Source organism: Diadema antillarum, unplaced genomic scaffold, assembly GCF_040938485.1.
Source record: "Diadema antillarum isolate AM-2024a unplaced genomic scaffold, OU_Dant_1.0 scf00000072, whole genome shotgun sequence".
In the NCBI taxonomy this organism is placed as follows: domain Eukaryota; kingdom Metazoa; phylum Echinodermata; class Echinoidea; order Diadematoida; family Diadematidae; genus Diadema; species Diadema antillarum.
The window spans coordinates 902,522-925,654 of record NW_027270961.1 but is presented as its reverse complement, the minus strand read 5'-3'; the positions used below and the strand labels follow the sequence as shown (position 1 = coordinate 925,654).

At 36.7% G+C, this 23,133-nt stretch overlaps 1 protein-coding gene across 1 annotated transcript; it reads right to left on the bottom strand.

The window, feature by feature from the left end:
- Window positions 1-11,609: 11,609 nt before the first annotated feature.
- On the bottom strand, window positions 11,610-22,927 carry LOC139717132 (kelch domain-containing protein 10-like). The gene is made up of 8 exons (XM_071628632.1): window positions 22,873-22,927; window positions 20,752-20,894; window positions 19,368-19,452; window positions 18,499-18,650; window positions 16,012-16,278; window positions 14,993-15,107; window positions 13,616-13,755; window positions 11,610-12,238 (listed from the first exon to the last, which is right to left on the bottom strand). The coding sequence occupies exons 1-8, from the start codon at window positions 22,925-22,927 to the stop codon at window positions 12,020-12,022; spliced, it is 1,176 nt and encodes a 391-aa protein (XP_071484733.1). The 3' UTR covers window positions 11,610-12,019.
- Window positions 22,928-23,133: the final 206 nt, after the last annotated feature.

Sequence of the window (23,133 nt, the reverse complement as noted above, 5' to 3'; positions counted from 1 at the left end):
ACGGATCTTAAGGTTGGATTTTTATAACTGGATTATCACATGTGACGAGACAACAGCAGTTCACACAGAGACATAGCTTCTGTCGCGTCTGACTGAGTTCTGTAAGTTCTATCATCAATTCTAACTAGTTTCTAGAGTAGAAGTAACAAATAGAACCTCCTACTCAACTGTTGGGCTAGGCCCAACGTTAGGCATATTTCTAACTTGCGTTAGTCTAACATTTAACGCTAACAAGTTAAGACAAAAAAATGATTAGATTAGGGCCTAGCAGTTACACGTTTAACGTTAGGCGTAAAGAGTCGTTGGGCCTACTGCGACTGGATACTATCTTACTAGCTAACATTGTTACTACTACTACAAGTTAGCTCTAATGTTAGACTATTCATGTTAGTGATTTCCACATTTCTACTTGTCATTAGGCCTAACGTTAGATTCTAACGTTACTATGAATATAGGCCTAGGCCTAACACTTACAGTTACTTTTACTAACGTTCTAAGGGGCCCTGAAATCCAATTTTATTTGAAAACATCACTTTTGGGAATGGGTTCTAACTATATTATAAGGGTGGTTCTAAGAAATATTCCATATTATAATTTATAGGCTCTATTTTGATTATATTGATTAGAAATGTATTAAAGTCAATCTAGAACTAGATCTAGTTTGGAAGGTGTTTTTTTTTTTAGTTTTGTTAAATATTTCAGTAGACGTCTAGAAACGGGCAAGTCCAAGATAACACGCGCGTTACGTATGGGACATTCAGAGACTTTTATGACCTGAAAAATAGTGTTAATGGCTTTTGATCATATTAAACTTTATCATGGTGATTGGTATCTAGGAGAAGTATAATCATGCAAAAAATGGAGAAAAATGACCTTCACAATTATATTCTAGAAGAGAAAATATGTGCCGTTACGTATGGGACCAGAAAAATTTTGTTTTTTTGAACATCTTTTTCAACCTCAAAACTCTCTGAAAGTATTTCATTCTACAACTTGTAACTCACTGTGATGAAAGTCACAACACTCAAGATTATCACAAGTAAGTTTCGTGTCATTAGGCAAAAAGCTCTAATTACAGGTTCTACTTAAAGACAGACATGACGTGTTACGTATGGGACAGTTACGTATGGGACAGTTTGTCCCCCATTCATTTAGTGTGTGAAGAACCATGTTTATGGGTATTTTGCATAATTATTGAAGTAAAATCAGTTGAAACTACTCAAATACTGATCCAGATTGTCAAGGAAACAATATTCCCCAAATATTCACCATCCTAATCATATTCAATCATATTTTTATATTTTTATGACCAACCTGAGTATGCATGCCCTATGTCCCCCATTCGTTTAGTGTGTATAGAGACATGTTTATGAGTATTTTGCAAAGTAATTTTGCAAAATACCAATAGACAAATTTTTGCATAATTATTGAAATTGAATCAGTTGAAACTACTCAAATACTGATCCAGATTGACAAGGGAACAATATTCCCCATAATCATATTTAATCATATTCTATATTTTTATGACCAACCTGTAGAGTATGTATGCCCTATTTTTATCAGGATAGTTACTACTGAAAAATTGAATAGTTTAAAGTGTTTACTTCCATTGATGAAGGGCAGTTTGCCATTTCGTTTCAATAAAAAACAACTTGACACAAGAAATATTAATTTTTATAAATAAGCAATACCTGCTGCGTGGAACCCCAGTGATTGAGTAGATATATGATGTCTGTCTAGCAGTCAGGTCATTGATTCGAGTCACACCTCAGTATGTATACCCATGAATTTTGTCGTGGCTATTATTGAAACCTGAATAAGGACAATTTGTGTATCACTTGCAATAAAAAAAAAATCATTTTACTTTATTTTTTTTTTATATTTATATCACAACCATTTCAAATTGGATCTCCATCACTAAACTTTGAATTCCTTTAGTCTTAGGATTGTATGCTCTTTGGTAATTCATATAATTGGTTTCCAATCATCTCATTAAATGTTGAAAACTGAATCCCCATTTCTGCAAAAAACTACCATCCCTTTAATGCTGATTTTTCATTGTGTATTTTGCCATTTTCCCCTCCCCCTTTCTGAAACTTGTTCAGTCAAGTACATGTATTGTTTAAAGTGTCTATAACTCAAAAAGTAGCTACAATGTTGGGATGCTTTCTTCAGGATGATTGACCATTTGTGTACTGAGAGACCTTCCCAGCTAGCTACATGCATTCACATGCATTATGTATGAGGATGTCCCATACGTAACGCATTTGTCCCATACGTAACATTATTTCAATGCCTAATAAAAAATATTCCTTTTACTGTTTTTTCTTTTTTCTATGGTATTTAATTTCTCTAAACAATAAATTAGAACTTTACAAAAGGGCATTAATATAACCTTAGCAATTTCAGAAAAAACCTAAAAAAATGACCTCAATTTGTTACGTATGGGACATCTCATGATAGGACACGAGCTAATTTGCATAATCATTTGCATAATCCCTAAATTTTCATACCAAGTTAAACTATTTGATGAACTTCTTATGTCCACATATTAATCAAATATCATTTGCTTTCCTTTGAATTAATATGAATTTTTATAAATGTCCCATACGTAACGCTGTGTTTCACATTTATGCAAATGAAGCCCTTGAAATTTGCATAAATTTACGTAATATAATTTTTTCCTCCATTGAAATCAAAACTTCAACTCATAAGCTTCAAAACAATACCAAACATGTCAATATTGAGCAAAGATGAAATTTTGCCTTCTGAGGGGACCTTATCTTGGACTTGCCCAAACATAGATCTACTGTCTTTACCAATGACTGACAGATGAGGAATAATATTGATTAGAAATGTCTTTATACCTAAAAGTAGATCTAACGTTAGAACTTGTAACCCGTGTTAGTTTGGAAGGTGGTTTCTTTTCTTCTTCTTTTTTGTGGGCGTTCCCAAGTAGAGTCTAACGTTAATCTGGACAATAAAAAGAAAAAGTCGTTAAAAATAAATAGAATGTTTCTAACGTTAATCGTGTGAGATATCCGTTTCACCACAACTTGAGAACTTGACGATATTTTAAATCAACACAAATCAACATGCATTTGAATTTCAGGGCCCCTTTAAATTTATAGGCCCTAGACCTAGAGAACCACTCTAACTTAACAAGTTAAAACGTTCAGTATAGGGCCTACACGTTAGTCTAACTGTTACAACTAAACGTTACAACTAATAAAAGGATCGACTGTGTGTCATTGGATTTAAAAGTAACGACAACGTTAGAACAAAGGCCTATTAAACGTGAGGGCTAACGTTGACTGTTTGTGTTAACTGTGTTAGACCTCTTGCTTCGGGCAGGTAGGATTTAATTCGGGTAGAAACTCGGGTTTATGGAACATTAAAGAACTGTTAGTTATATTCCAAGTCAACATTAGATTTTAGAACAGAAGCAGCTGTTGTTAGGATGCCTAACAAAACGGGTAACTTAACGGTTAACGTTAGATAGCGTTAATTCTAACGTAGGTGCCTACATTGTACGGTGAAGTTTGTTTAATAGGTAGGCACCTTGCCTCTAAAATCTAACGTTAACTAGGTCTAGACATATTCTAACGTTTGTATACACCCCAAGTGGACTCACTTTTTCCACTTTTGGATTGACAAAATGTGCTTCAATTATGTTTCGATACTCAGTAAATGAATATTTGAATTTCCTTTCATTTTCGGACTAACGAAACGTCGTATTTTATAGGCCCTACCAAGATCCATATTTCTATTTGATTCTTTGTCGGATTAACAAACTAGGTTCTAGACCTTTCATAGTAACGAACCTTTAGAATAAACGACAAAAAGTTCGTAAAACAAACCCTAACACTAGTTTGCTAATGCTAGACTTTAGAGTTTGTCTTTTCCGAACTAAAAAGTATTAGGCCTAGACTCAGAGTCTTGTAGAGAATATCTAGTTTTAATAGACCCCTAACATGTACTAGGCCTACTAGATTCTATGTGCATCTCACACGTATTGTTAGCGTGAGTTAGTATTGTCAATTAACGTTAGAATGTAACAAGTTAGTCGTACTCGTAGGTTCTAGTTGCTCGAATCTAACGTTAAAAAGTATTAGGCCTAACTATATGAGAACGGTTACTATTAATACTAGATCTAGTGTTCTTTTAGTTGCCTTGGTTTTAAAATTAGGCCTACAGCGCAATTGTGTAAAAATAACACCCCTGCCCCTGTTCGTGTGTCTTTTCTTTATGCTAAAATTCAGAGTATTTTCTTTACAAGTTTGTCAAATCTGAGGCAAATTGTGACTAGTAACGTTAGAACCTGATACTCGGACGTTTTGGAGACACCCAACTACTGTAAAAGTGGATTATTCAACGTTAGATAAAATAGCTGCAACATGCATGCACATAAAAGTCATGGCCACATTACCGTACACATGTCTGTCAAACTGGTGATTGTCTTCCGGGTCAGTATCGGATTATTGAACCTGGCGTGTTTCTACAGCGCTGACACTGGAAACTGCCCCGGAAAGAACTACCTCATTAGACGGTTAAGTTAAGCGGAATTGGTATCGGAATCTGCATCGGAAAGAAACCGTTACTGGTGTGTTTCTACAGCCCCCTCTATCGGATACAATCCGATAGACCCGGAATTTGGGGTTCTGTAGAAACACGCTGTTTGTGACGGCCAGCGCCAATTCCGGTTTTAGGCGGTTCAAGATAGCGCATGACGTCATTTACAAGTCATCTGATTGGCTGAAAGTTTAAGTCCTTGTTAGATTTAGATTGCGAACAGCTTCGACACTCAACTTTTAATCGAAGCCACCTAAAATAAGTCTTAAAGACTTAAAATATTTTAAGTCGTAAGAAAGATTTAAAATTTAAGTCCTAGAAATTAAGAGAGAAGACAATGGTAGAATGAACACTTCGTGCTTCATTGTTTATTTTTTCTTTAAGCTATAGATAACCCAAAAAAAACAAAAATAATCTTAATTACATATTTACTGCATGTCAGTTGCTCAGAAACTCTTGTTGCTTCCTTAGAATATGCATTCACTCTAAAGAAATTCCGTGCAGAGTCATTCAAGATTCAAAATTGTAGCAGAGTCATTCAAGATAATGACGTCACTTACCAAGGTAAAAAACAAAACAAAATGAGAGCAACGACGACACTGAATCACATAATTATTTACTCAGCTTTTCACTTAAAATTGAAGAAAAAAAAATCGAGAGTATTCTTTCATTCTTACAAGATGCATGAAGTATCTTGGATTGAAACAATTTTAAAATCACATAACATATTTGTTTGATTCTCACTAAGGAAAATACTGCTTCATTTAAGTTCTTCGAGTTTGGGTTTTTACATTTGATAGGCCTGTTCATTCACTAGAAATCCAACTTTGTGCAGGGAGTCGCACAAGTTGTAGAAACATCAGAAGGCGAACATTTCTCCTTTTAAAAGGATATCGAAACAGATCATAACAAAAATCCCCACCAAAAGCCATACAGAAAGTGTACGGCGAGTTGGCCCGCCGTGTAACCTATTCCAGGAATAGTGACTTCTTTTTCCTGTTTCGTCACTAGAGGAATGTGGTGAGCGTTGTGTTACTGCCAACCATTTTTCTCCTCCTTTGTGACATCCTGACATATAAATTTCACTTCCCTAAATCATAATGATGAACTCACTTGTAACTAGAAAAACCGCACGGAGACAGCAGAGCAGACCTCCGTAGAGCAGCTCATTCTCACCAATGTGATTTCCTTAACAATTCCTGGATCCAGACGAATATCCTTATGTCATTATCTTTTTTTCCTGAAAAATTTTTCCATATCCGTTTATAACTTTTCATTTTTCTTCTTCTTCTTCTTCTTCTTGTTTTTGTTTTGTTTTGTTTTGTGTTTACTTTTTGCAAATAAACAGACAGAAAAACATACAATCAAACGCTGGCAGAAACCTCCTTGGCGGAGGTAAAGATCATTAGACTGGGTGACGACGAAAGGCCAAGGGTGCATCAAAATTAAGCTAAAACAATAATTTGAATCTATTCTCCGAGGCGCAGACAAGTTACTGTGTCGTAGAGGGCGTGATCCCAGTTCAGATCAGCAAGTATAACTACCACAGGTAGGGCCTATAATGTGTAATAAGGTGTTCGTCTACGTGGCAATAAACATCCTTTTTTCCCTGTCCTGAACAATTACATATCACAAATATGCTATTGCACATGATTGACCTGGTGATTGCCATGATAAAGTTTAAGTAGGGCTACTAGTATTCATAATTTTCTCACACTACACTCTTTTTCATTTTTCTTCTCTACAAAGGTCTGTATACTGAGTCCTTTTTCGAAATTAGATATATGTGTGATGTGTATACATATAGATTGATAGAGATAAATTGTTGAGATAGATATGAATATATATACATATGTTTAGATATCAATTTCATGTACCAAGTTTCATTTAACTTTCAAAAGCACCAAGCAAATAAAAATCAGCTTGATGTCAGAGAGATTGAAGAGTACAAAAAAGGAGTGGTGGGAGGGGGAGGGGAGAGGATACCATTGCCATACAGCCCCCCCCCCCCCATTTAGAAAAAAAAAAAATAAGTCTGCAGCCCTTGCATGTATATATACATACATATACAATCATGTACATCAAACTGATTTTCTGACTCGTGCTTTTGAAAGGTGAATGGAAGGTGAGATTGATACTGTAAAACAAGGAATGTTCGCGTGCATTTTAATTCCGTGAATTTCGCGAGCACCACGATTCACGAAATTAAAATGCACGTGAAAGTTCTTGTCTACACTAAATGCATTGAAGCCAGTGACAGTTCGCAAAAATTTCATGCCGCAAATATATTATGTTTTACAGTATTCTTTTTTTTTTCATCCATTGGGCATTGTCAAGTTATTGACATTTGCTTTAGCAAGTTTGATAAGTATCAATCTCAAATGGAGTTTCATTCACCCTGCTCTCTCTCTCTCTCTCTCTCTCTCTGTCTCTCTCTCTCTCTCTCTATATATATATATATATGTATATATCTATATTTACACACACACACACACACACACTCACATATATATATATATATATATATATATATATATATATATATTCACACACATACACATATTTGAGAGTTGAATAACTTTTGATCTTGACTTATTACATTCCATTCTCACAACTTCCAGGGACTTTATTTCATTTTCTGCCAGGTGGCTCCTTCAGATCTGTGACACTGTATGTATTGTCAAACAATAAGAAAAATGAGCAGCTTAATTCATATTTAATGATTGTTACCATTTATCAAAAAACAAAAAAAAAAACACTTGCAAGAGCTTAATGGAACAGCTCATCAACTACGATGAGAGCTGACTAATATAAATGGAAAACATCCAGTAACCTTTAATCACATGATGGATTTTATTACGAAATTTAGGCAGGATAACATAAACTTGGAAAAGCAAGTCAATGTGGAATTCAAAATCTTGATTTTTCTTTCTGACTTAAAAAAAAAACAACCAATAGCTTCAGTCAAATTGCAAGATTGTCAAATTTTGCTGATGATGATTAAGATACTTTATCAAAATGGATCACACCCATGCAAGTTTGACTGGGTATATGAGAGCATGCTTTGAGATGATAAAGACCTCACCCACTTTACACAGTCTATGAACACTCCAGTTTGCTACTTTACTGTGAGTTGCACATCTGCACTTCATTTAATCTAGGGTATGGAACCAAAAAATGTATACTGAATTTGTATGTATAATCATGGTTTCCATCATAATTTGTATCACTGTCTAGTCATGAACAAGTGATGGAAACCATGCAGAGGGATTCCTTTGTATATGGAAAATGAGGTAAAAATTAAACCTGACTGAAAGCTGAATCAGCAAACTTAACAATCAGAACTAAATGAGCCAAGATTAGATCCATTCGAGGGTGGATGATTCCACACTTCATATTTAGCTAAAGATTTAATTGTTGAATTTGGTTTTAAACTTTTGATCTCAAAACAAGATATTTACCTCCAGAATTTCAGCTGTTAACGCTACAGCCTTCATCAGCGGAATGACCCGTCTTTGCCTTGATCACGTGACAGTCAATAAGCCAGTCATAGACTTTCTTGAACACAGACGACCCAGCCCCACCTTCTCTGAAGTATAACAACACATCCACATTGAATCACAGGCCATCAAGTGGACCTGGAGAAGATGGAGGTTCTATACCGGGAACCTTGATACTTCGAAGGGGAGTTACGGAAGCAATCAACATCAGGGCCTACCAACCTTCTCTCAACAAAGATTGGGGGGGGGGGGGGGGGGAGGGGAGGGGGGCTACAAACTTCCGAAAGTACATTACCCGCTTGACCATCACATGATCACGGCGAAGGCGATTTTGCTGTGCAAGATAAGCTTGCCACCAATTACATTGTACTACATACCAGCTCTTCCTTGATTACACAAACAAAACAGACAACTTATAATTGCAGTAAAGAAATCAGGTCATAATAAACTTATTCATGTAAATTTTCATTTCCACTGACAAATATAATTTCATATAGCATAATTTCATCATTATGCACGCTAGGGTATAAAATGACAAGATAAACATAATGCAATGTACATGCATTTTACTTTGGAGTCAGAGAAAAGTACTTTTTATTAAATCATTGTTCTCGGATAAATCTATTTTTGTTTATATAATCAACATCGATTGCCATACTGTAGTTGGAAACACCTTCACATCATAGATCTAGTAAACAAAAGATATTCTACCACCAGGCAGCTGTTTATAGAGGGAGATCAAACTTGATCAACTCTAAGACCACTCTGCTTCTTTTCACACTTCTGAGTAATCTTGCTCTATCTCTGCAACCACATACAGAAAAACAGTCACTAAAATTGCACATCATTTACTGCTCGGAGCATTTCTGATTTTGAATTTGCATAACGATTTGACAGCATATATAAAATAAAAACTTTGTCATCTTAGCCACTGATGATGAAAATATCCTGCACTCTTGCTTACACACCTGATAATTTCCGAATACTACAGAATCAAAGTACTGAGTAAGTTTGTTCTTTCCTTCATGTTAAAAGTGTATATGGCTTGCAGCATACATCTTTAGTCACAGTACACAACATTAAAGGTAGACTCACTCACAATAGAAAGAGACTCCCAAAGACAGAGAGCAGGGAAACAGAAATCTGGTCTGCAAAAATTTGAGTAATGCTGGTAAAAACTTGGAGAAATATGTTGTTTCCTTTCCATCGGTATATCGGTCATTCACCTGATACAATATAAGCTAAGAATATGCTGAGTTTAATAGCAGTTTCTGTCATGTGGCTAAAATACTATATCAACAGAACTCACAAGTTTCATACACAAATCCCAAAACCCTTACACCTTCAGAAAAGGAAAATCATCTTGGTGACGATGCTGGATATATATCTATTATAATACAGTATCATAAAATGTTACGATAGAACTATAGCGAAAATATGAGTTATATACTCTGGGTTTTTCTATCTACAAAGTAAGATGGCAATTAGGACAAAGATGACACAGATCACATGGTTGACTGAAGCCTTACAGATTCTCCGTTTGATTGACAAGTAAAGTCTGGGAGAGAGCTTGATCACCATGCTGTGTTTCAACCTCATTTCATCAATAATATGGCAGTAAGCATTTTACTTTAGACCTCTCACTTCATATTTCTTTACTCCAAAAGGGAATCTCGCACAAATACTAAATCGAGAAAGCTGTGTGCTGATAAAGTTAGATACAATCGGTATCGGTGTATCAATTCCATTCTGTATATGACATGAAAACAGAAGCCAGTTTGGAACTGAAAAAGCATTTTCATGTACATAAACTGATTTGAAAAAAAAAAAAAAAATCAATTTTGGAATTTAAAAGCATTTTTTTCCCTCTCTCTCACTGAATAACTTTAAAACAATGATCAGTCAAATATATTAGACTTTGAGACTGGGGCATAACAGCATTTGAAAAAAAAAAAAATTTTGTGAACCAATTACATGAAAAGTTGTGAGGTGATTACATCATCAACTCACTCATTTCCATATTTCCATCGACTGTGTGAAAAACAACAACTTCACTTTCATAACTTCCCTAATTTTTATTTGATTTTGATCAAGCTTTCACTGTTGTGCTTGTAAAATTCTACTCTTTCTTTTCAGACTGGCCAGTAACTCATCTGGAATTCTCTTTTAAGAGATGACCTAAGCATTTAATCTCAGTGAAAGTTTCCCAGAGTTGAAATAACTTGAAAACAAGACAAGAAGGAAACACATACCGACACTCACACACATTCAAGTCTGACAGAAATCAAAGGAAATCATCAGGGATGACTGTGCTAGGAGTAGGGTTAGGGCTAGATTATGACTGTTTTATTTCTTAAAGTTTAAGGGATTAATCCCCACTGGATTTATCGTGCAAAATGCAGTAATGACAGACAAATATGTTTCCCGTCAGCCATTAACAAACAATCTTGCATCTTGCTTTCTGTTGCTGAATAGGAGCGGGTTATCACCAAGCAGTAACATACAGACCACCTTTTGAGGTTATGTGACAGGCAGCTTTAAAGATATGAATATATATCTGCAGATGTGATTAATTGTGCTACAGATACATAAAATAGGATAATCCATTTTTTATTGTCCTGGTCAGGCCTGGTAATGATTGATGCAGATAAATTTCAAAGTGGTTAGAAATATCATGTGAGTTGTTCATTACAAAGCTTCTAAAATAACATCAGCTATTTACACTACCATACTGTGATGTTGTGTTCTTAAAGGCATTATTTACCATTTGCAGATGAAACAAAAACCCAACTTTAGTGCTTCAAAAATAGTTCTAAAATGCGAGTATGGGGTAGAAACAACCAATGTTAAAATGTCAATCAGTATAATCAATGTTAAGCATTGTTAAATATTAAAAATGTGAACAATAGTTATAAGAAGATTGTTTCTAGAAGAAACTGTCTATAGTTATGGTTTATTGAAAAAAAGAGTGATATCTCCTTATATCTTATGTTTTACTGTGAAATTCTTATATAGTAGGATGTTTTGTGATACAACTGACCTACACATATGCATCAAATGTGATAACTCAAACATTTTTAAATCACTGCTCCCAGTGGTAAACAGTACCTTCAAAGAGGAATGAAGCCAAAATGTACAAGTGAATTGAGTGAATGCAGCAATATTAGTAGAACACATATGTGAAAGTTTGAGGAAAATTTGACATTCTGTTAAAAAATTATGAATTTTTATGACAAGTACACATTTTATCGAAGGGTAAGATCATTCTCCCTGCTTTCTGAAAGAGGTAAGTCAAGTACTTTTTCATTATGCTAAAAAAGTAAAAATATGTTCAATCTTCTTTATATTTTCTTTATATCGGTCTTCATATGTGACATCACATACTGCAGTAGTCTTCTCATCCAGCAATGGCTGCACCAAACTTTAGAAGAATCATATCTTCTGAACAGATTGTCCAATTTTCTTTAAACTTTCAATGATGTGGTCTACTAATATTGCTGCATTTATTCAATCCACAAGAATATTGGGGTTTCATTCCCCTTTGATGCACTGTACCTGAACATGAATACACCCATGACAGACCTTAATAGATCCCTTGCCGCCATCTTGCTGGAAAAATTGTTCTCCCGTCATTTACTTTTCATAGCATACCATCATCACAATTAGACAGCTCTGGGCCTGGAAATATGAGGCAGCATAAAACATCTGTACACACACACGTTACAGATAACACAACCAGTTGAGACGAAGAATGAAATTTTGAAATGCTGTTCAAAATACCGACCATCTTCTGTTCTTCAACTGATTACATACGGCAAGAAAATAATGACAACTACAATGGATGACCACCTTGTACTTTGTTTAGTTTCTCAACAGCAAAGTCCCTTTATCCAAGTACTCTGTAGCATGTAAAGTGTTTCTGACGCATGGTGCATCACTCTCAGTCATCATCTGATTGGACTCAGCCTCTCAACGAAAGTACGGGGAATCCCCAAGGTGACCAGTTGCTCTCTGGACATGGTACTGAGGTTTGGACTTTGGGCCAGGACTTGGTGCCAGCACAGTTCAGACAGGGACGGTATGTCCAGCCACACCCTCTGGACGATGGACGTCCGTACTCGCTCGTCAAGGTCCTTGACCCCCCCAAAGAGGTACATACATTTGGTCTGGTAAAGAGACGTTAGAAAGAAGAGCCATGAGATACACAGAAAGCAAGACGACACAAAGGGTGAGGACACTAGTGGTATCAAGTGAAGGGAAGGGGGGGGGAAAAATGCAATAGTTATTCTGAGAAGTATTTTATGAAAGACTACATTTGAAACATATCTAACAAGAATTGAAAATTTGAGAAAACAGACATGATTAAAAATACAAACAAACAGGAGTATAACAAGGCAAGTGCCAACATGTGTCTCGCCCATTCGCATAGAAGAAATTCACGTTTTTCTAACTCTTGGAAGTTCATTGACTTGCCTATGACCTTTGAACTTGTGATGACCTTCAACTTCCCAAGGGACATCTACCATCCAAGTTTGGTCACAAACGGACATAAACATCAAAAGTTATGAGCCATAATTGAAACGCGCCATAAAAACTTAACATTGGGCCCTAAAGTTCATTGACCCCTGCCTGTGACCTTTGACCTTGAGGTGACCTTCATGTTTGATAAAATGTGTAACTTTGTATAACCACTCTTCCCTCCAAGTTTGACTGAAATTGAAGTCCTCAGTAGAGAGTTATTCAAGTTTTTGTAGCGTTACGGACGAACGAACGACGGACGGACGATGCAGGCGATCCCTTAGTCTCCCCGCACCTCCGGTGGGCTCGACAAAAACTACAGTATGAAATTATCCTGATGCTCACACACATATATGTTGACATACACATTTGTCAGTACTATTATTGTCATCAAATCAACTGAAAACATCTGCAATACTTGCATACAGTATTTCATTAAAGTTATTGTAAAAGTGGTTATTTTCAAATATACATGAGTAATTTTTGCACTCGGCTAGGTGAGATGAATTTTGCATGTTTTTAATTCAGCAGAATCAAGACATTTATTAGTGGAACATACAGGAATGTGTAGAAATATTTGTGTGTTTTTTTTTTCAAATTTTGCGAATCACTGTTGGACTGCGAATCTAACCACACGCGAAAATATCTCAGACTGACAGGCATTAGTGCACTTATGATAGCCGAGGTGTCAAAATCGCAAAAATAACATCTTGCGAAAATGTTTCTGACCTCCTCATTCGCAAAAATACCCGTACGCAAAAATAGCAGCTTATACTGTATTGATTACTGTAAAACGAGAAATGTTCGCGTGCATTTTAATTTCGCGAATTTCGCGAGCATGAAGATTCGCGAAATTAAAATGCACGCGAAAGTTCTTTTGTACACTATATGCACTGAATGCCAGTGGTAGTTCGCGAAAATTTCATGCCGCAAAAAAGGCCGTCGGCTCCAATTCGCGAAAAATTCATGCCGTGAATATATCATGTTTTACAGTATGTACAGAGGGGAAGGAAAAGATCACCTACTTCAGTTATTGAAGCTGCATGAAAGAAAGTTTTCTGTGGCAGGGTGGTGTGGATCTTCTGCCATCTCAGTTCTGGTAGATGAAGACACCAAATGTCATCTAGGACCTGCTGGTGATCATGGCCTCCACACATGTATACTTCTACAGACATTGCAACATAGCAATGAATACAAACAAAAGTAAAGAGAAAACATTAAAACAAAACAACAACTCTAAGATATCATACAACAGATCAATGGTATACTGTGAACACAAAGCTTTGAAAGATAACTTTTACTTGATGAAAGCAAAATATTTTCGTTGTGTTTAAAACGGTATTACACTTGAATGTAGTTATCTTGAAATTCAAAACCTTGAAAAAATGTAACCACAATTTCTGGGAAGATTTTGAAATGCATACCAGGTATGTCATCCAGAACAACATGAGGCTGTTCCAAATACATAATCATGCCAGTTATATCCTTTGCATGGAAATTGCATATGAAAGAATGGACAAACCTACTCTGTTTATGATAATAAATTAGTACAGAACTAGAGAAGCACTCTGAGAGCACAGACCTCCGCTACGCAGCTCATTTCCACCACTGATCTTGTTCTCCAACAGAGATCAGTGATTTCCACCCGTAGGTATGCATGCTGAAAGTCGCCCGATTTCCCAATACAGAAGCCTTTTGTTACGTCATCAACTTCAAATTGCATGGTGTGCCTCGCCCTAGCAGAAACTAGAGCATGCACTTTAGTGCACATACGAAAACCCTCAAAAATGCGCAGCTTCAATGCCCAAGTTCATTGACCCTACCTGCCAAAATATCAAAAATCCTTCATAACATCCATAGAAATTTCCAGATCACTACCAAAATTTAATTATCTATTTCTTGCGTCATTCCCAACCTTTCCTGCAAGTTTCATCCAAATCCGTTCACAGCTTTTTGAGTTGTTTTGCACATTGACAAACATACCAATGGTAATGAAAACATAACCTCCTCCCCTGGCGGAGGTAATTATTGTAAAGGAAATAGCAAACATCAATAAGAACATCTTGTATTTACAACCCATAAATCACATGCTGAAGTTGAAAAGATCTAAATGTATTGCATTTTTTAATCAGCTTAGACAACAAGCAATTTCCAGCAAAGTCACATTTAAGTTGAACTGTACATGTCTTGTTTATCCACCTACGTACTATGCTGTCACATGTTGCTTCTTTTATTGTTTTGTTGTTGTTAAAATTATTGAGCATGTAATGTTAGTTAGACCAGGTTTGGTCATGTACATGTAAATGGTTGGAAAGAGACTAGGTAAGTGTATTATTCTTAAAATCAAGAGCTTCAATGATGGAATCAGTTTAAACATACCAGTGACTTTACATTAGACTAACCTGACTTCCACTGGACACAGCTGTGGTATGCCCTTCTCTGAGGTGAGCTGCTCTCTTCTGATGGTATCGTTGGCTCCCAAGACCACCGCATTGTCTCCAGGTTAAAGACATGGATCTACCAGACCAATAGAGCAAAGAGCAATGATTCCACTTCAGGTTCTGAAGTCCAGTTTTATCTTTTAATCATGGCTTTTTGTAAGCAGAATTAGATATCACAAATTCATAGGAGAGTTCAGACAAAGGATGCTAAAATTAACATATTAGTGCACAAAATGTATAATGGAATTGATAGAGAGGAATAATCATCAATGGAAGATGCCAGCATCAGAGCTGATTATCACTATAGTTATGTAATGAAAGATCTTAAATAAAGCATACACACTTGCTTTAGAAGTTTTGAGGATTCTGATTACACAGAGTCAGGGCAGAAGTCTAGCTGCTTCCAATAAACTGATGTCTATAATGTATGGGAAATGTCTGTACAGAATGTGCCACATATCCCTGGGAAGAGAGCAACCATCTTGATGAAACTCAAAATTTTGGTACCTCGCCTGTTCCTAGCAAGACAACAGTGTCATCTAAAAGCAAACATATAGATCCTATTGATCATGCTAAATTTCACGCTATTCAAAGGCAACTTTAGGAGTGTATTTGTGGATAGAAGGAGCTCTTATGACCAATTATGCTTGTTGTAGATAGAGTAAAGGACATTTTACTGAAAACCTGCTCCAAATGGAAGTAAGGTAGTAAAGGAGATGGAGATATGAAAAGAGAGAGAGAAACAGAAAAATTACTTGACAAATTGCCCTACATCGACGTGAATAAGCACTGAATTGATCAGTGTTTTAATAGTAGCCACGATAAAAAATCACGGGCGTACATACTCAAGCAGGATTCAAACCTACGACTTCCTAATCACTGGACAGGCGTCATCTCCACTAGACCACCGAGCTTTCGCCCGAAATCAATGAAAACATCTCGACAGAAGAATTTTATGAATTTGAAGAAAAATGACTTGCCTTTTCAAAGTAGAGCAAATGCCAGAGCTCTTCCCAGCTGCTGCCGATGACGTAGAGCTTGTTGTCATAGAAGGCAAGACCATGACGGTACATGCCTCGATTGTGGGCCAAGGTGGCATCTTCCCTGTGGTCACTCGTCAGGAGAGATGACCACTCCTTCGTCCGCATGTCCAGCTGGAAGAGCTGTGAGTCAAAGAAGTGCTCTTCCTCCGACAGTCGCTGGCAGCCCCCAAAGACGTAAAGTGTAGCCTGATGCATCACCATTGCCTAGACACGAGCAAGAATGGTACAGTTAAAAGAAACAAAACTGTTTTTCCTTCATGGAATAAGCTTTAGCTGCATAGTTTTTATATGAAGGGAAGAGTGTGTCTAACTCAATTTTGCACATCATAATACCTACCAGTACAGTAGAACCTTGTCATAAGGAGATTGGATATAACAAGATATCTGATATAATGAGGAAATTTCAGTGGCCCTAAGCAGCTCATTCTAATGAGAATTCCCTTTACTACTTTTAATCACTCAAAATTATATGTCTTTACCTTTTTGATGTAAAAATCTTCTCCATTTTGATAATCAAGTAAATATCACTGAATATTTCATGACATAGCTTACTTCTTTAACATTATTTGCTTGAGTGTTTGCTGACATGAAAGATTTTGTACACTTCTTCAATTCATTTTACATCAAAACAAGGTAAAGGCTGTGTAGAACTTAGATGTCAGTGCACATGAAGAAATATTTGATAATAATCTAATGAATGAAATATATATTCAATATATCTCATATCCTCAGCTCATTTTTTTTTTAAAGCCAAAGAAAATAGGCAACAGTAATTTTTGCTTACATACTGGTAGAAAGTGCAGTTGCAATAGGCTTTAAAGGCAGCATTATTTGCTTGATATGAAAACATCATTAAACTAGAAATGTCGCTATGGCGACTGGTATGCCTCCGCCATAATGCATGATTCTCCTAATAGGTCTCAGTATATATGGACAATGTGTGATTACATTTTCACAATACTGGCAAAATATTAAAATGACAAGTTTGTCACAAATGTGTTGAATGTTCACCTTCCTTGACCAGGTTTAATAGGATGAAGAGGAGAGCATGTATTTGGGGATTTAAGGACATTAACTTGACTCTGACCCATTCATATGTTTATGCATTGAGTAATTTTCAAGGTATGGAGAAAAAGTGCAATTTCTGTATTGAATAGTAAATTGTTACCATTTTCATCTGGCCTGTGACCCTAAGATTCATAAGATAATCACTATCAGGCAGAACATGCATAAATATGTAGTAAGTTTCAAGATAACTTGAGCCACTTATGATATATGGAGGAAAAAGTTAGTTCAGCACTTTCACTTGATCTTTGACCTTTTGACCTTTGAGGCAAAAAAAAAAAAAACAAAAAAACTTTCCAGAGAATCTCTATTAGGTTATACATGCACACACCAAGTGTAAAAAAAAATAATCCTGCATGCATTGCATAAACATGAGGGAAATAGTAAAATTTTGAAGTGTTGCCCTTGACCATTGACCCCTGACCTTTGACCCCATGAACCCTAAACTGTCTAGATAACCACTGCCAGTCAGTACATGTATATATACTATGTTCCATGAAGATACCTTGAACAATTTCCAAGGTACGGAGAAAAAAGTGAAGTTTTAATATTTTTACTTGACCTTTTGACCTTTGACCTCATGACCCCAAACTTTCACCAGAGAATCTTAATTGGGTAATACATGTATACACTAAGTTTCAAGAAAATATCTTCAGGCATTGCATAGATATGGTGGAAATAGTGAAATTTTATGTATTTGACCTTGACCTTTTGACCTTGACCTTGAGCATGTGCACCCAAAAGTTGATAGGCACAACTTTACCCCCTAATATACATACATGCCAAGTTTCATTAGGATACCTCAAAAGGTTTTTTAGTTACTGTACAGCTTACTGTACGCTGTCCACAAAATTCATTACGGACGGATGGAAGGACGGACGGACGGAAGGACGGACGGACGGACAACCCGAAAACATAATGCTTCCGGCACCACTTCGTGGCGGAGGCATAAATATCATAATCTTTGGGGATAAAATGGGTGATAATGAAATTGTCAATCTAAATGTTGACATTGTCGCAAATATGACAAGTAAAAGAATATTTCTCGCATTCATAACAGAGTCAAATGCTGTTCAGTCTTTCTACTGCCATCTAGTGTCCTAACACTCTTCACAAGCCTGACATACTGGCTAGTCTGGGGAGCATTTCATTAAGTGTTTGGTCAGATATTTGTTTCCCTTACAAAACTGTTTTAAGCTTCTGAAATCTTTGCATCTGATTGGCTGAGAGCGAATTCGTCAGAAAAAAAAAAATCTGACAAAACTCTTGATGAAACACCCCTCTGATGTCATGGTAGAGAGAGATGATAAGATTAATGATTGCAGACAGGTGTTAAGTTGACAAGGTCACGTCACTTACCTGGCCGTACTTCCCAGGGATGGAACCAGTGCAATTCATCACTCTCCATTTCCGCTCGCCGAGATGGAGTGTGTAGATTTGGTCATTGCTCACTATGCCCCAGGGGTGGATGGTGCCTCCAAACAGAATCAAGGTGTTCCCGCTCAGAAGCACTGTAAGTCAAGAAAGAAGAATAAATCTTTGTCATCAGGGGGGAAATAAAATGGATGGACAGACAAACAGACAGACAGACAATCTGAGAGCATATTGCCTCCAGCACCCTTTAAGGTTGAGGCATAAGAATAAAAAGGAGTTAGTCTAATGGATGCTAAAAACATGATGAAAAGACAGATCTATCAACCTTGCAATATCTTTCTTGCAATGGATCAAATAGAATTAAAACAGGTCTGAAACTCAACACCTTTTTTTCCCTCTCAGTGAGATTGCTATGGCCTACCACTTTTAACATGTAAAAAATACATTTATTTCAGGTTGTATTACTTTTACTTATAAATACATGATACTTTTCATTTCTTACAAGTTTGTTTTTAAAATCAATGAAAGAGTATTTTGAGTCTTTAGCTTAATAGAAACAGTAGAATCACTCATTTTCAAATACATCGTATTACAGCTGCCTCTACTGCAATGATACCAAGTTCAAATGGGACAGTATTAAACAAATGTCCCATTTGAACTTGGTATCATTACATCAGAGGCAGCTATACGTACATGTATCTATGGCGAGCTTAAAACATGTTATAACACAAATAGCTGGCATTCACTGATGAGTATTTCTGCTCACTTTAGTCAAAGAGAACTAAGACATACATTGTAACTCCTAAGCACAATAGCATCCTACAAAAATGGTATTTTCTTCCAATGAGTCTCACTTGACATTGACGCTGTTTGCTGAGGAGGTTCGCCTGTTGTCTCCAACTTCATCCATTTCCTCAGGGATAGGTTATAGCACCATAACTAGGTACAACAAAGGAAGACATAACACATATGATAATTAATACAATCTTCATAAAGTGGACTGTCACATGTTGTTCCTAACAATAATCATTTAATCTTGCTGTTACAATCTATAATTTGTAGCTACAATGTCAACACAGGAATGCCACATATGTTGAATGGACATTGACATTTTATGTGAAACAAAACAAAATAGTGATACCATCACACCTTATGGTGAATCGCCATACATGGATATAAACAACCAAGTAGTCAATATCATTTTATGAGGTACAGGCAGAAAAGAAACTGCCTTCAAAATACTGGAAGAACACACAAATTCAATAAAAAGACAACATGTCCTGAATAACCGCAGAGACTCCAACTTTCCCGCTTTCGACGGGAGATCTGCTGAAAGCCCATTTTTGCAAAATCTCCCGTTCTCCCACTTGAGATTTGATTTCTCCCGCCCTGGCTCTGTGTCTCCCGCTTGAAATGATCTCTTACTTGTATAGTCACATTAGCGTCATCGTATGTTGAAAAATTAGCCTGAGAAACCACGAGAGAGCATCTAGAACCCTAGAGCTTCCAGGGCCCTGGACCCCGGCCGCAAGGAACTTTGCGCTCATGATGTGCGTTTCGCGCCCATCAAGTTGGAGCCTCCCGATTGCTAGAGGTTTCAGGAGGGAGAATCTCCAGATCAGAAGGTGCATGGGGTTGGAGTCTCTGTAATTGATGTGACAGCAACCAAATTTCAGTCTGGTCCTACTGCAGTATGTCCAACACATCCGCATGGAGACTCTATTTCCTCCTTAGTTGTCTTTCATATACAGGCAGGAATAGCTCATCAAGCACATTCACAGATGTTCTGAACGCACCTGGATGGTTTCTGTTTCCCATAATCAAATATCAAGAGAATAAAATTACCCCCCCCCTCCAAAAAAAAAAAAACACAAACAACAAAAACAAACAACTACACAGGTACCGGTATTCTTGAGCTGAGACCAGCATAAAACATCACTAACAGTTCCATGTAATTGTAAATCCAAACTTCCTTTCAAGAGGAGCATTCCTGATCACAGAACAGTCTAACAGGCTTTCTCTTTGGAGATGTACCTAGAAGAGAAGGCACATGTACCAAATTGAACTATTTCATTTCCTTCTGATTACAAAATTCGCTAGAAGGAAAACAGGAAAATTGATATAGTGTTGCTGTGTATAGTTTATACACAGAGACAAAACACCAACACATTTTCACATAACAAAAGTTACATAATTTGTTAATCCATGTGATAAGAGGATGTTTCTCTGTCGCCTTACATCAGTGAATATATGATTATAGTGGGTGATGTCTTGGATGCCAGGTGTAGAGACATGAACCTCCGGATGGTAGCCTCCAAAAACATACAGGTTGGCGCCATCAGTGGCGCAGCAATGGCCACTCCTCTCATGGGGTCTGTGATCTACAGTAAAAAGGCCATGAATTTGCATAGTTTCATCATGGTTTCATGAAAGTTATAAACACTGTACACATATGCCACTTCTCTTCACTGACTCTCCAACAACAGCTATAACATTGTTGGCTATAATCAAAATGTACACATGTAACTATTACTGTTTGCAGAATGACAGGTACAGTCAGAAATACTCAATTGCAAAAAAGAAAAAGAAAAAAATGAATTATCTAACATATATAAAATCTGGGGCTTTTCAATGGGAAGGGAACAATTTGAATATTTTTTTTATCACTAAATTAATGACAGTAATATTTTTACCCCTATTAAAGCCTAGTAAGATACCTCACACATGCTAAATCACTTCTTTCTCTTTTCGTCTTCATCCTAAACATCTTCCATTGACACACAAATAAATCTTCACTAAATATCTTGTTTGTTTTTTTAATCAATGGATCATAAAAGAAGAAACTGTGTTCTTTTCAATCAAAGAGTCACAACTATTCAGGAATATTTACATTATGTGTGGATATAACCATATTTGAAGTTAGTTGCCAAATTATTGGAATAAATTATCATATTATCTTTTGATGTAAAATGAAAGGGACTGTCTACCAGAGAGCCAAATGCATGTATACACATACACGGAATGTAAAATTTCACAACTTTCTCAGCTTTTACCCCACTTTGACAAACATTTCGCCTTTATTAAGTGCATAATAAGCATACCGGTAATGACCTCTCAGCCACCATAATATACTTGATCAGTCAGATCACACGAAGAAGAAGTACCAAGGGTAACCATGCATTTACACATCAAGTAATGAAAACATGACATCCATCCTATGACAATGAAAAAAGAATTCAACAATGTAGCTTAAAAATGAGCAGGTCAATCTAAAAGTACAAAAACAAAATGTACACATTGAAATGAAATGATCAATAGAATTGATACTATTGATAACTAGAACTATATTTTATCTAGAATCTATATTAATTTCTCAGCACTTCCTTATCCTTTCTTCTGCTCTTTCTATAAAATATGCATGGTTTGTGAAGATCACATTGCAGCAAACATTTTTTACTTGATTAGACAGAAAAATCCATCTGTCCGGAAGAGTTTTTTTAATCACTTTTTGACGTTTACGGCTCTTGCCTCCATACATAGAGGCTATCAGGAGGGGATTCCATGAAGCCAGACGGAGTCTCCGCGGAACAAATCCCCGACGACCAAATACAGCGCACTCCCGTTATGACGAACAGGGTTATAACGAAATTCTGGCTACAATGAAATGAAATTTCAGGCCGCAACATTATCTTCTCTATGTTTTTTATTGTTTATTTGTTCGGTTATAGCGAAATTTCGATATAAATATAACGAAAGAAAACTGCTGGCACTGCTGGTCCCAGATCCCGAGGACTTCGTTTTAACGAGAGTCCACTGTACAGACCGATCTTTCGGTCAACATCGGCCAGCGCCAGTGCACAATCCATCCCAGTTTAGCTTTCTACGAGCTGCTGCTGCAGGGATTATCCATTCATGGAATCATGATGCATGATGGACAGATAGATCGAGGCGAGAGGCTACAGTCAGTCAAAAATGACAGCAGACAGATCCTGCGCATAAATATATTTTTAATTGCGAAGCATTTTGAATTCTGCATTTAAATTTAGTTTATTTTCTGAGAAAGTAATTTTATGCAAAGTACTATTATTGATATTACGCAGTTGAAGGCGTAAATATCCAAATGTGAATGACGCGCCTCAAACACAACAAGGCCCCCATATATGCCACAACTGGCCACAAAAGCGCACCACGCACAAGCGCAAGCTAAGTCACAAATACGGATAACTTTTCCAACACTAGAAGAAAGATATGGGACCAAGGACTTTGCTGAGAAGTACGATACTTTTGTACGTAATCATAATGGTAATGCAGGTTTAATGCCTACTATCGAAGCATTTGACCACTTTTATCTTGGCTTACCTTCACTTCCTAGTGTCTCAATAACACATGTACGAGCAGATGGAGGCGGAAACATTGATCTGTGAAACATTTTAAAGACGTTTTACATACTGTCAATCTCCCGAAACAGCACTCAGCGGCGCAGCGAGCAGTTGTTCGTTGATGTTGGGTTTTTTGGGTTTTTTTACGGTGACTAGACCCCGCCGATGCTGCACATACATTGTTGTATACATGACATACGGCCACGGCCGTAATACGGAACTAGCTAGCTGTGTACAGTCC

Coding starts and splice junctions, on each gene's coding strand:
- LOC139717132 (XM_071628632.1), bottom strand. CDS start 22,927: ATGTTTCCGCCTCCATCTGCTCGTACATGTGTTATTGAGACACTAGGA. Junction 20,895..22,872: donor TGAGACACTAGGAAGTGAAG/GTAAGCCAAGAT, acceptor TTTTTACTGTAG/ATCACAGACCCCATGAGAGG. Junction 15,108..16,011: donor ATTTGCTCTACTTTGAAAAG/GCAAGTCATTTT, acceptor TTGGTCTGGTAG/ATCCATGTCTTTAACCTGGA.